The 14,225-nt window shown below is 37.6% G+C and overlaps 1 protein-coding gene and 1 long non-coding RNA gene across 8 annotated transcripts in view; both read right to left on the bottom strand.

The window, feature by feature from the left end:
• Positions 1-7,759, bottom strand: part of LOC140104472 (uncharacterized) — a 53,200-nt gene extending 45,441 nt beyond the window's left edge. For all 7 annotated transcript variants that reach the window (XM_072128028.1, XM_072128031.1, XM_072128030.1 and 4 more), the window contains exons 1-9: positions 7,699-7,759; positions 6,365-7,541; positions 5,490-5,541; positions 5,331-5,397; positions 3,954-4,212; positions 3,265-3,316; positions 1,781-1,850; positions 1,330-1,573; positions 107-158 (exon numbers count right to left, since the gene is read on the bottom strand). In XM_072128028.1, the coding sequence (XP_071984129.1) occupies positions 107-158; positions 1,330-1,573; positions 1,781-1,850; positions 3,265-3,316; positions 3,954-4,212; positions 5,331-5,397; positions 5,490-5,541; positions 6,365-7,541; positions 7,699-7,704 (1,979 nt within the window). In that variant the 5' untranslated portion in view covers positions 7,705-7,759. The remainder of the gene's footprint in view (positions 1-106; positions 159-1,329; positions 1,574-1,780; positions 1,851-3,264; positions 3,317-3,953; positions 4,213-5,330; positions 5,398-5,489; positions 5,542-6,364; positions 7,542-7,698) is intronic.
• A 2,459-nt stretch (positions 7,760-10,218) lies between these two features.
• Positions 10,219-12,441, bottom strand: LOC140104616 (uncharacterized). The gene is made up of 3 exons (XR_011850378.1): positions 12,375-12,441; positions 10,939-11,161; positions 10,219-10,261 (listed from the first exon to the last, which is right to left on the bottom strand). It is a non-coding gene; the product is annotated as an uncharacterized lncRNA (long non-coding RNA).
• Between the last annotated feature and the right edge of the window lie 1,784 nt (positions 12,442-14,225).

Here is a 14,225-nt window from a genome sequence, read left to right as displayed (position 1 = left end):
CAGAACAATTTTATGGTGACTATTCCTGAACAAAGAGGATGGTGTTCAATGCTGTCATATCTGATAATGACTAATAGGCAATACTGTATATGTGTGCAGTACTCACTCAGTAAGTGGAGCAGGTAGATGAAGGGCGGAGGATGAACATAAGGCTTCAGCTGAAAAGATAGATGACATTGCTGATGGAAAAACAATACTTAAAGGGGATATCTAAATCTGAATGATCTGAATTGATCTGAATGACCTATAAGATGGTGTTTCAAATCAGTTCCAAATATGGAATTCTGAAACCCGGACCCAGCACAGATCAGCCGTTTAAAGTACGCCCTAGACCCAGAACTAGGGACTGCTACCTATTTTATATGAGACTGTTGCCAATAAATGCTGTTAACAGAGTATGGGAAAAGTTAATGGCAACCACTATAATCATAATATATGAGAAAAAACATAACATAAAATATGAGAAAACAATGTGCTATTTGAATTTAAAACAAATTAAAAGTGAAATTATCACCTGATTTATAAAGATTCATATATTCCCTTTAAAAAAAGAAATTGTCATCGGGAAGGTCATTTTTACATGATGACAGGTTCCATCCGGATAATTTCTGTGCTTTTTAATTGTTTCTTTAATAATACCTGGCTCCCTTCAAGCACCATGTAGTGAGCCCCGGAGGGGGCATTTAAAATGAGACATCAACATCTTCTCTGCAATGCCTCCTCCCCAGACTCTCCCCCACTACATCCGGTTGTTTACATCAGCTCCTTGCTGCAAGCAATTCTCATTTGAACTGTTACCCCCGCCAGGACTCACCACACACAGGTAATGTTAAAAAAATTATGAAAAAGCTCTGGAATTATTTAAATGCACAACAAATGTTTTTAAATCAATATGCCAGAGACTATTGGAACCTGTCATCATGTAAAAATTACCTCCGTGATGACAGGTTCCCTTATTTTTGGTGGTATTACTGAAAAACTGAACACTCACAGGGTTTTTTTTTTAGAGTTTATAGCTAAATACTGGAAACTTCAGTATGAGCTAATCATCACAGATGAGCTTTGTTGAAGCTTCACTAAACTTTTCTAAACATTTGGTTGTGGTCTAAATCTATTTAGATTTGAGCAGATGTTGATCCTTTTGTCCTGGAATTTGGTATATAACACCCGGTAGTCCTCTAAAACATGGATTAGTTCACTTAGTTTGAATCTACGAACCAACAAGTAGATAAGCTTTTCTCTATTTAGCTAGTTAGATATGTTTTATATAGAATTATGGATCAATTATGGAAGAATATCAGATATTCTATACATTGAGATGAAACTTACCAACTGGTAATTTTGGTGCTGGCTTTGGCTTTGAAGGACGTTGAGTTACTGTAGTAAATTTGGCGGCTTCTTCTGGACTAATGAATGTAAATGATCCGCTCCATTCCTCATGTTCATATGATGTTATACCGTTTCTGGTTGATCCTTCATACATGTTCTGTCCTGGCATCTTTTTGACAAAAGCACGACCTCCTACAGGTTTAAGCCATCCTGAATGGATCGCAGCGAGACACATGGGGGTATCCTAATAAACAAAATCATAGAACAATAACTTCAAATGTTCAGTTATTTCTAACTTGTTATGGAACGGAATAAGAATCCATAATTTTGGCTTATACTGTGACTTGTATGTGGCCGACATTGATTGAAATCTTACTTTTAATGTAAAAAGTAAAAGAAAACGGTAAAAGAAATTTACTGCCTTTTAACATTTATTTTACTTAGCACCTACGTCAGTATAAATATCAGATCCCCACACATCTTCATCTGCCTCTTCAATACAGTTGGATGGACAAATGATTCTACAAAGGAAAACGAACATTATTAGAAAGCATTATGTTAAAATTCTATCACTGACTCATCTTGAATTCTTAGAGAACCCCTTTAACAAAGTGATCAAAAAAATTATGTTTTTTTCAGCTCAGCTAAGTTGAATCCATATATTTGAACCCTGTTAATTTCTTAAGCTACAGTACAGGCGAAAACTGCACAAAACTTTAAAAATCCGATGGTCACTGGGATGATGATGACTGGAGCTATAATTATAAAATATACTTGTTCCGACTTGCATACAAATTTAACTTAAGAACAAACCTTATCTTGTACTTAATCCGGGTACTACCTGTATGGCATTTGTCATAAGCTCCTGTCCCGATGCATACAGTGCAGCTAAACATATTTTCCTATGTAAGGTAGCAAGTGAAAGCTCCAGTACAGGCAGTCCCCTACTTAAGAACACTTGACCAAGAGACGACCCCTAGTTACAAACGGACCTCTGGTAATTGGTAATTTACTGTACTTTAGCCCTAGGCCACAATAAACAGCCATAATAGTTATTAAAGCCATCTGCAGTTAAGCTTTATTGTTATTCCTGGTTCTTATGACAATCCAACATTTTTAAAAATCCAATTGTCACAGAGACCAAAAATAATTTGGCTGGGGTTACAATTATAAAATATATGGTTCTGACTTACATACAAATTCAACTTAAGAACAAACCTACGGAACCTATCTTGTACGTAACCCTGGGACTGCCTGTACAATGATATAATAGGTGAATCATTTAAATGACAAACTGCAGAATTATTCATCCTTCATGGCTCACATTGTTAAATATTCATCTGCATCTTGTGGATACAAAGTGCAATAAGTCCAGTGCATTTCATGCTAGTTTCATTTAAACATTGCTGTTTTCTGCCTACTGCTTATGAGAGTTGACAGGAAGCAGCCCATCTCTTATGCATACACTGGATGCTCTGCACAGAGCACTGCTGGATCTCATAGGACTATGGTGCACGCATTATTCGAAGTATACAACAGCTACAGATACACAATATATAACTTAACAGTCATTTTTAATAATAGCCAATGCTACCCCATATTAGCCAACAAAAATGTCCAGATTTCTTTTTTATGGTTTCCGGGACAGCTATTTGTTCTGTTGGCTTTGTTATCACATAGATTGAAGCAATACACTTTTTAAAATTATACGTGGATTTAGGGAAACCATCATTACAGAATTAAAACACCCCTCATTTTTAAGTGATAGTGATATTCAATGTAATGCGACTTCTTCATGTTACGATTTTGCTAATTTCTTAGTAATTCTGAGTTTCTAATAAAGTGTTAATGTTGTATTAATATTGCGATGACCATTTCATTTTATGTAGTACTTCCATTCATAGGTTTCTATATAAGTGGTGAACTAATACTCACTCGGTCACAATTGTAGATAGGTGTGTGGCAGTGGATGAGCATAAGGCTTCAACTGAAAATGAAATAAACAATTTGACAATAAGACAATATTCTTCTGCTGCGGCGCATGTGTCATTGTGTTGATGAAATCTGGTGACGTCTTAGGCTGTCAAGTCCTACTTTGCACCATCAATTACTTGGTCTAGTGTATGCACCAAAATGTGGCACATCAGCATAATTTTTTGGGTGCACAAACTTTTTTACCATGAGCCTACGCCCCCTTTTCAAAGGTCAAACTCTTTACTCGTACTAGTCGAGATTAGACCCAATCAGAAAAATAGTATTGCCAGAACGAGAATAGAGCAGCTATGTGTCTTAATATATAGTACTACATAGCTACACATGGGACTACGCCTAACTAATATAAGAAAGAACTTCTGTTCAGGGGCAAGCAGTAAAAAGTCAAAGTTTTCACTGATCTGTAGTTGTAAAGTCATGCAAATATCTAATATTTTTTGATCAGTGTCTGCAGCCCCTGAGATCAGCTGTTACTGGCAAGGACTGCTATGTTTAAGCCCATTTTCCACCCTTCAGTGGAGAAATATTGCATGTTATATGTGATAATGTTCTCAATTTAGCAGTTAACATGGTTTGTAAAAAAAAACAAGGAATCAATTTAAATAAAATAAAATCTAATAAATAATTGTTACTTTTTCCCATGTAGTTTTCGGGGGACTCCGTGTCAGCAGGTTGTGGGCTTTCAACAGATGGAACACCAAGTTCTTGAGCTGCAACAGATGGGGAGATGAATCTGAAAGAGGAAGGCCATGGGCCATACTCCATAGATTTGATGCCATTGCGCTCTGATGGTTGATGTTTGTTTAGCCCTGGAATCTTCTCAGTTGTTATATCACCTCCTTGATTAGTTAGTTTTCCAGCATGGATGGCTGCTTTGCAAATGACAGAGTTCTGTTGCAGAAAAAAAAGAAAAAAAATAGAAATACAATAAATTTTGGAAACTTTGGGGAATTCTGCCACTCCATAACGGAGATTTATCAGAACTGTGTGAGAGCAGAACAGTTGTAAATGCCAGTGGCAACCAATAAAAATTCAGCTGTGCTTTTTATAAACAGCTGTGGGAAAATTAAACCTGAGGTCTGATTGGTTGCCATGGGCGACTAGAACAGTTATGCTCTCATACACTTCTGATAAATCTCCTCCCTCATGTGAGTATAACATTGCCATTTAAAAATGTAAGTCTTTGTGTAATGAAGGTAACTTTGGTCTTAATACCATTCTAGGACATATGGGGAATGTAGACTATGCTCATAGACTAGACCACCGTCTATGAGCCAGAACAGGGAACCAATCTAAAGGCAGCTATGGCATTGATTACAATGGTTTTGTAAATACAGGCGGTCCCCTACTTAAGGACACCCGACTTACAGACAACCCATAGTTACAGACAGACCCCTCTGACCTCTGGTGAAGCTCTCTGAATGCTTTACTACAGTCCCAGGCTGCAATAATCAGCTGTAAGGTGTCTGTAATGAAGCTTTATTGATAATCCTTGGTCCCATTACAGCAAAAAATGTTTAAACTCCAATTGTCACTGGGGCCAAAAATGTTTTGGTCTGGATCTACAATTATAAAATATACAGTTTCGACTTACATACAAATTCAACTTAAGAACAAACCTCCGGACCCTATCTTGTACGTAACCCGGGGACTGCCTGTATATTAAAACTTTTTACACCTAATGAAATCAGTAGTTTTTGGCTTTGGGGAGCCATCCCAGTGGTCTAGTTGACCAGGGGGTCATGGTGTTATTATCAGATAACTGCTTTACAAATGTTGTTTTTTAATATATGCTACTGCTAGAGTTCCCTTACATGTGCAGAAGAAAATAGAATAGGAATCAAACGTTGTACGTGGTAAGTATTCGTTCTTTTTGATTTTTATATCACCTTAAAATGTGAAATGTATCAATATCACTGGTCACTGGAATATAGCATAGGAGTTAAGATCCTAGAGGAAGTATTTTAGGTTACTTTTACATTTCTTTGTTAAAAAATAATCGAGCTTACCTCTGTGTACTCATCGGTTCCCCACAACTGACCCTTTTCATATAAGCATCCAGGAGGACATACAACCCTGGAAGTACAAATCGAGTTTTATTTAGTTGATGTTATTTTACGTAAAAAATAAAAACCCATGTACACCCCCCGCAGTGTAGTTGTAACAACCTGGTAACTTTCGCCGTCAAATTGGTTCCAACAGAAGAACACAGAGCTTGAACTGGAAGATACAAAAATGGACACAAAAATTTGGTAGATCTATAATACAATTTTAGCAAATAATAATATTGCCTATTAAATAACAGCCCCTAAACGCTCCAATGTCCTATTCTTTTGAGATTACATAATCCACCTATGATACTGTTCAGTTAGTGCTGTTAGTGGGACAATGGGGCTCATTTAATTTAATGGGTCCATTCGCAATCCTGCGGCACGCTGTCCAACGTTGATTCGGAGATTGCTGGGATTCACTAAGGTCGTGCGCTGGATATCCACTAGGTGTCGCTGCTGCCCTGAAGTCCGCCGGAGTTCACCTTCTTCATCCCACTGCGCTATTCTTGCGACACATTTTTTTAAAAAAAATTCCGCGGTTTTCCGAATCCATCGAGTTTTCCAACGGCCATACCCCCCCATTTCTGTTGCGTGAAAGTCGATGCTGATGCGCCACAATCCGATCGCGTGCGCCAAAATCTCGTGGCAGTTCGCCGCAAATCGGAAATATTCGGGAAGCCCGACGAAAGTGCGCGATTCAGACCCTTAGTAGATGAGCCCCAATGTGTTGTGATCAGGGGCGTAACTAGGAGAGGCTGGGTCCCATAGCACACTGCTGAATGGGGCCGCACCTTACCCTTAACAAAATATACATTTCTATACATACACATGTTTATACAAATACACAAAATATGTATACAGTATTAACACACATACCTACAGCCTATATGCCGATAAATAACCCCCTTACCACATACCATGTAAGGGGGTTATTTATCATTAGGTAGGCTTCTTCTCTAAAGACGATAACCCCTGAATGTGACAAGCTGTACCTGTAAAACTTGATATCTGTGGTGTTTTTATGACAATATTATCTTCATATTCTTGGTATTCTTTTTGTTGTTCAGCAACTGGTGGCTTGCTCTCAGTAGGTTTTGTGTTGCCAATAATCTGTATGGTTGTACCAGGTGGTTGGTATGAAACTTTTTGTTTGTCCCCACCAGGTTCTACTTTTCCACTAGGAGGTTGGTATGTACTAGATGGTTGGCTTACAACAGGCTGTGTATTTGTATTAGAAGATTGGTATGGACTTGATTGTTGACTTTCTTCTGGTTGGTTTCCATCAGATGATGGTCTTTTTCCTGTTTGCACATTTATGCTCTGTGGTAAGTTCTGACCTGGCTGTATATTTGAATCAGTAGGTTGATATGAACTAGGTGGTTGGCTTCCCCCAGGTTGAATATTTGCATTAGGAGTTTGGGATGGGCTTGGTTGGTGACTTACTCCAGGTTGGTATTTATCATTTTCTCCTGTTTGCACATTTATTCCAGATGGTTGTTTCCAACCAGGCTGGATATTTGCACTGGGAGGTTCATATGAACCAGATGTTTGGCTTCCACCAGATTGTGTATTTGTATTAGGAGAATTGTTAGGACGATGTTGTTGACTTGCTCCTGGCTGGTATTCATCAGGTGACAGTTTTTCTCCTGTTTTTACTTTTATGCCTTGTGGTAGGTCCTGGTCTAGCTGAATATTTGAATTAGGAGGTTGATATGATATAGGTGGTTGGTTTTCCCCGGGTTGTATATTTGCACTAGGAGTTGGGAATGGACCAAGTTGTTGACTTACTCCAGGTTGGTATTCATCGGGTGACTGTCTTTCTTTAACTTGTACATTCATGTCCATTGGTAGGTCCTGACCTAGTTGTACATTTTCATTAGCTGGATGGTATAAACTAGGTTTTTGGCCTTCTCCATGTTGGTATATATCAGCTGATGATCCTTCTCCTACTTGCTCCTTTATATCAGGCTGTTGATTGTGAACATTGACAGTGGGATATTCTTTGTGGAACACAAAAGATCCTGATGATTTTCCATAATTTCCAGAGTTCACTCCATTATTAAAGGATGCCTTATAAGTATCTTTTCCTGGCCTTTTCTCCACCCAAGTGATTCCTCCAGCATCTTCTAGGTTTCCATTGTGTATTGCAGCTCTGCACACAGAGGATTCCTAAGGAGAATTGACAAAAGTTCATACATTTAGTTTTCTGCTTTTTTTCCACCCCTGTGGTTTATCAATAAGATATGTGTTATCTTAAGGATTTACATATTTATATATTTCCCCTAATTTTCACTAAAGGCCTGGAAATCTAGAAATAATTACTTACATCCATGTAATCATCTGTTCCCCAGATGGCAGCTGTTTGTTTTTGACATCCTGGTGGACACGTGACTCTAGAAATATATAATATATATATATATATAATACTCAAGGCAAATAAATTGCAGCATAGTTATACTAAGTATAAGGCACTGAGATGAATGAAGTCGAATCTAGTGATGAGCAGACTTCATTAAAAATTTGGGGCCAGTACTGGGTTCAGCCCTCCCACCATTAGCGACGACATTCATTACCGATTGGCACCAATCGTGGATGCTAACTCTTTAAATACCACTGCCAATTTTTAAAAAGCTCTAGCATGGTAGAAGCACTGAGCCTTATTGGCATGCTAGTGCAGGCACACGTGTCCGTGGGAATTTGAACATCAGTGTCAACATTGCCAGCAGCATTTAAATAGTTAATACCCACGATCGGGATGAGTTTTTATATGTGAACATCATTATTTTGTCTCTTTCAAGTTGGATATACCTATATGGTTTCAAAGCTCATGATATTAATTATACATAATTAAGGTAACCAGTATGAGATCAATAGATTTATTCATATAGATTATGACCTCTCAGGGGCAAAGTCCTCCTTCCGCTTATCTCCCAATCACTTGCATTTGTACTTAATGTAATATATGATTAACGGTTCTCTATAAATAAATATTATTAATAGAGGCCTCGCCAATGATCAGTCGATTTAGGTAACCTCTGGTACCAAAGTAACAACGAAGAATGAAGCTGTAAATCTTACTCTATTTTCTGATGTTATTCCAGTCCTGAAGGATATTGGTTAAGCGGGTCAGAGAGGTCCCTGATGTCGAATTGCCCATACATTTAGTTTTGGCAATCATAATCCGTTGACAATTTCCTGAGCCTGGAAAGCCATTTTCATTATGGCTATGCCTGGACTTTTTATCTTTCACTATTAAAATTTTCTATAATATTGTTGTTTATAAAATTTTAATAAGCAGCTTAAAATATTTAAAAAAGTAGAAGCTGTTTATTGTTTTTATATATTTTTCAGTTATATGTTTATTGTATATTTTTATGCTACAGTTGGATCCATGGCTATTTTGTAATTGAAAAACTAAAATCTATCTCAATTTACAGAAAAATTGTTTACATTACAATTATCAAGTGTGTAAGTTTAGTTTGACAAAAAGAGAATGGTTTCACTTGAAATAGGCGCTGACTGATTGACTTTGCACCAAAATTAGGATGCATTTTTAGGTGTAAAATAATCCAACAAATAGTAGATGTAAAGTGACATTCAACAGATTTATACTTAGGCTGCATTCACACGAACATGTGATTTCTCCAGTCCCGTATTTCCGTGCCATATGAGCTTCTACATATGTGATTTTTATTTTATGCCCATTATTTTATCCGTATTTTACCCATATTTACACGTCCCCATAGGTTTTTAAGGGCATACGGAACTGAAATACGGGAGAAAATAGGACATGCTATATACATTACGGTACAGCAGTATAAATATGTGGATGTATTGTCCATTGAAATGAATGTGGCCATATGCCATGTGGCCATAAAAAAATGGTATGGTACCTCGTGACAGGTTTCCTTTAAGATACCCAATGGTCTCAATTGTTTAGTAATATTATATTTAATCTGAAAACTTTAATGAAAAAAAAATGTCTTTACGTTTGTTGTGTTTGTAATAGTAAAGCACAAATGCTAGTAGCTATGTGTTATTTATAGTGTTCAATCAGTCCGAGCTGCAAAGTTCCTGGTCTGTAAAATGTTTGGGCCGTGAACCTGGACATGAACTTTAGTCAGTTTGTGTACTGGTCTGGCTCAACACCACCTCTAATTGTGATTTGTGCCAGCAGCATTGAAATTTTAGGGGTGGATTGGCGCTCCCCTATAATGTCATGGAGAGCGACCATACACAAAGTAATGGGGTCAAGCAAGTGCATGTGGCTGGTAAGCCACCAGCATTTAAGTCAACAACACTTGGTGCCAGCACCAATTGTAGGTGTTACTGTTTGGGCTTTGGATCTTTTTATGTATTTTTATAAGAATAGAGTAAATGTAAGGATTGTGCACACATCATCGTGCTTGCAAAAGTTGATAATGTCGGTTGTTCCTTAACAATATCCTACTTTTTGCTGTTTTTTAACTCCACCTAGGGGTCCCACATCACCTGTGTATTTTCATGGCAATTAGACAAGCTTCCGGAGGTGAGCAATTTTAACAGGAAATGCAAGATTATGTAGCCATGATTAAGATTATGTCGAAACGCGTAGGCTTTGCCTGGTATTTTTGTGGAGTCTGTATGGACATTTTAATGAATAGGGAATAAAAAGTTGGATTAAGTTTTAAGGAACGTGTCTGCAGCGGGATCTTTTGCTTGTTTTCTGAATTTAATGGGGTCTGGTCATCCCTAGTTAATATTATTGGATTTTCCATCTCATTCTATCAATGCTAATTAGAGTGTTCTCATATTTCAGACATTAATCGAAAAAAATAACATGAAAACTTATACTTACTCATTAAATGTCTCTGGTAGGTATTTAGCAGGCATGGCACATGAAGCTGCCACTGTCAGAAACAAGAATCCATGGTTGTATCAAAATGTGAATTTTTTTTTAGAGAAGTTAATAATTTATAAAGGGTAATTCCAGGAATTAGCTAAATTTATATTCCAATGGGTCAATAAAATAATAAGATAATAAGTAATTAGTTGTTATTTAAAATGTTTCTCCCCTGCTGTGGGCATACAATATGATGGAGAAGCACAGGATAGAAGATGGCCGCTGGTCACATGCCCACATCATGTCCTACCCCTGCCTGTACAGGTCATGTGATCATCACTATGTCATCTCACTGGGGCAATGCGCATTGATGGGAGTTATACATCATTACTATGGTAACAAAGAAGGACATTCTTTTACATCATCACTGGGAGTGGAGAATGAGAGGGGGGAGCTGTTACTGAGAACTGAGGGATCATGAGGATTGTAGTTGTAGATGGTGGCCATCTTGGAGATAACACTGTCTATTTTAAAACACCCATAAAATTTAGTGAATCATAAAAGCAAACTATTAAAGCTCAGTTTTGTGATTAATGACATTGAGTTGTGTTAATTTATTTTAGCATTATGCGTTTTTGTATCAGAAGTTCATATTTCTGGAATACCCCTTTTACAGAAATAAAAATAAGCAATACAGAGAAACAGTTTTTCTGTATATTCACCACTAATAAGTAACAAAAGTACCTGTTGCAGCTTTAACTTTTTGTTTTGTAGTTTCTGGAGATGGCTGATCTTTGGCTGGGCGGAATCTAAATGATACAGGCCAGCTACCAAATTTAAAGGATCTCACTCCATTTCTTGTAGTATCTTCATAACTACTTTCACCCTGTATCTTTTCTATTGTAATAACACCTCCAGATGGAGGCAGATCTCCATTATGAATAGCTGCTCGGCAAATAGATGAGTCCTGTGTATTGTAGACAAATTTTTTTTTACAAAACAGTTTTTTTTCCAAAAATTAACATTTTTAACTTAAGAAGACTCTTCTTTAATTTCTAGTAACTATCTATATCTGTTAAATAAAAATCAGGAAATAAAATTTATATATTTGCAATATGGTCATGTTTGTTATTTACTAATCTAATATGCGGTGGTTACAAGCTTCTGGTACCCGAGTTTATACTTGATCGGTGATAAGGCTTTAGTTAGTAAGGCTGATGCACAGATATCATAAAACTGCTTAAGACTATTACATGGAAAATGTTTTCTTATTTGAGAACACGGGGTGGAGGTCTAGAGTACAAGCCCAGAAATAGGTACAATTTTGCCCTAAAGCCTTCTGAAAATTGGATACAGCAGGATGGGAGCAACATCATATGCTGGTACACTTTGTGCAGGCATTTGTTAAATGTACCCCAATGTCTGTATGAGAATATCCATTAGTGTGCGGCCAGCGCATGATGTAAATCCTGGTCTCTCCAGGAGCGGTGTAGGAGAACCCGTTCCAGACCACTCTGCAGCCAGGGGAAGGCGACTTCACATCGCTTTATGCCCACTTGGCTTATTGGTGGCGTCAGGAGGAAATTCCTAAATACAAGCTCTAATACATCCCCCTCACAATGTACATATATTTGTTGACCGGTATCGGTATGTGTCTGCTTTTCATAGGTTCAAAGAAATATAAGTGGTTTGAACTCCTTATTCTTTATACATATTTCTATGAAATTAGACAATAACTTAACAAGGCATGCACAGTTGGCTTAAAGGGATTGTCCACTTTGATCAAATAATGAAGAGTTATACAATTTTCCAATGTAGTCTCTGTATGAATTCTTCTGGGTTTTCTAGATCTCTGCTTGCTGTCACTCTTTGTCACTCTTTGTCACTCTTTGTCATGCTTCTACGTTTACTTCCGGTGAGCCGTAATCAGAGCTGTATGTTATAATGCTCGTGCACGTGTGTGACATCATATGACCTCGGACATATTTCTGTTCAATGGAAGCAAACATAGAAGCTTTCTATAAAATGACAGCAAGCGGAGATTTGGAAAATCACGATGAATTGATACAGAGCGTATATTGGAAAATTGAATAACATTTTTTTATCACATAAACAATATCAGTTATTTGCTGCAAGTCGACAACCCCGTTAAAGGTATCTGACATCTGAAGTTATCTTACTTCTTTGTAGATTTTGGATCCCCAGACACTAGCTTTATCTCTGATGCATCCATCTGGACATATTATTCTGGTAATAAATACATAAGAAACACAGTTTCACGTATAGCTGCCTTTATATGTTTTATGTTTTTAGTTTACTACAACAATATTGTGTTTATTAATAGCTGCCATCAAACTTACTCTGCAATGTTCTCTGGTATTTGATGTCCACCAGTTCTGCAAGTTACTGGAGCAATGAAATGAAAAATCATCATGAATTGTACTGATAGAATAAAATTCTAAAATGTAAATGTAGATATTAGACATCTCTATACTGAGATCACTAGAATTTCATGTGGCTCCAAATATTATTTGCTATTTTATGAATGAAGGGCAACAGTCTATAGACGACGCCTACAGTAAACTTCACCAGCAGAACAGTATCTTTTCTTTATAAGTAGGTGCCAATTCACAACCTACACCAGAAATGCGTGGATACAAAGTCACATGGACTCCTCTTTATACCACATTTGAACAGATACATTTAGAACATGGTTTCCCAGAGAACTAAGGAGATTTTTTCTTGTTACCGGTAATATTTCTATTATATTAATGTGCACATACATAATAGATTTGTGTCAGGTCGACCCAACAATCTTAGTGTACATTCACACAAATGTGTGCCCTAAGCAAAGCGACCAAACGTGGAGACTGCGCTGCTCACCCCTCCCCTCTCCATAGAGCGGTGCAGGTCCGGCATTGTAACACGGTGAAATATAGGACATGTTCTATATTTCCCCATACATGGTCATGGTGCGGTTAAACAACGTCTGCTCACCACACAGTACCTGGCACCATAGACGTCAATGGGGACTGGTATGCAGCCGCAATTCGTGCGGTGGCATGTCAGTCCCCATTACGTTTGGGTGCATGAGCCCTTCCTGGGACTAGGTAATCAGTAGTAGCATCTTGCCACTGAACACATAAATGTGTAATGCATGTGACCCCCTTACTGATTGTACAGCACTATGGAATTAATGGTGCTCTATAAATAATAATAATAATAATGATAATAGTGGTCTCACCAATGATCAGTCGATTTAGGTAACCTCTGAGACCAAGTAACAACAAAGAACGAAGCTGGAAATCTAGCCCTATACTCTATGTAGTCTCATTTTTCCTGTTCTTCATACTTCTATGTAGTGGCCGAGCTGTGGTACTGACATGGAGAATCTGTTCAATTAAAGGGAATCCACCACATGGATGCAGTGCTACTTAAACAAGCACACTTACATTCTGGCATGTGCCTCCTGAAATAGGATCTGTTCTTCTTTTTGCTTCTAATGACTTTTTCAGAAAACCATATTTTAAAACTGTTCAAAAGAGCCTCAGGGGCTCTTTGATATGTCACAGAAACCACTTCTTGCTCCAGTGTCTGGTAATTATTCATATCTCAATTCAGCTCTCTGGGTGGGGAGGGAGGAGGTGACAGAAACATTGAATGGAGGTGTAAAAATGAACAAACGATGGAGACAGACAAGATTTCTCTGATGTATTCAGGAGCCCCTGAGACTCATTTGCATAATTTTAAAAGACAGGTTTTCTCTACAACGAGGCCATTAGAAGCAAAAAGAAGAATGGATTTTGTTTCAGGATGACCATCCCAGCATGTAAGTGTGCTTGGTTTAGAAACACTACACCCATGTGGTAAATTTGCTTTAAATAGGAGCTTAGCTAGAAGTAATGGAGCTGACCACCACAGAAAAAAGATGGAGCTAGACTTTCATACTCTATTTTCTGATGTTTTAACAATCATAACAAATAGTGCTACTGGCCCTTTAATCAGTCCTTTAATCAGACTTTGTCCCTATG

The sequence above is a fragment of the Engystomops pustulosus genome, chromosome 10 (assembly GCF_040894005.1).
Source record: "Engystomops pustulosus chromosome 10, aEngPut4.maternal, whole genome shotgun sequence".
Taxonomy (NCBI): Eukaryota; Metazoa; Chordata; class Amphibia; order Anura; family Leptodactylidae; genus Engystomops; species Engystomops pustulosus.
This window is presented reverse-complemented; position numbering and strand designations above follow the sequence as displayed.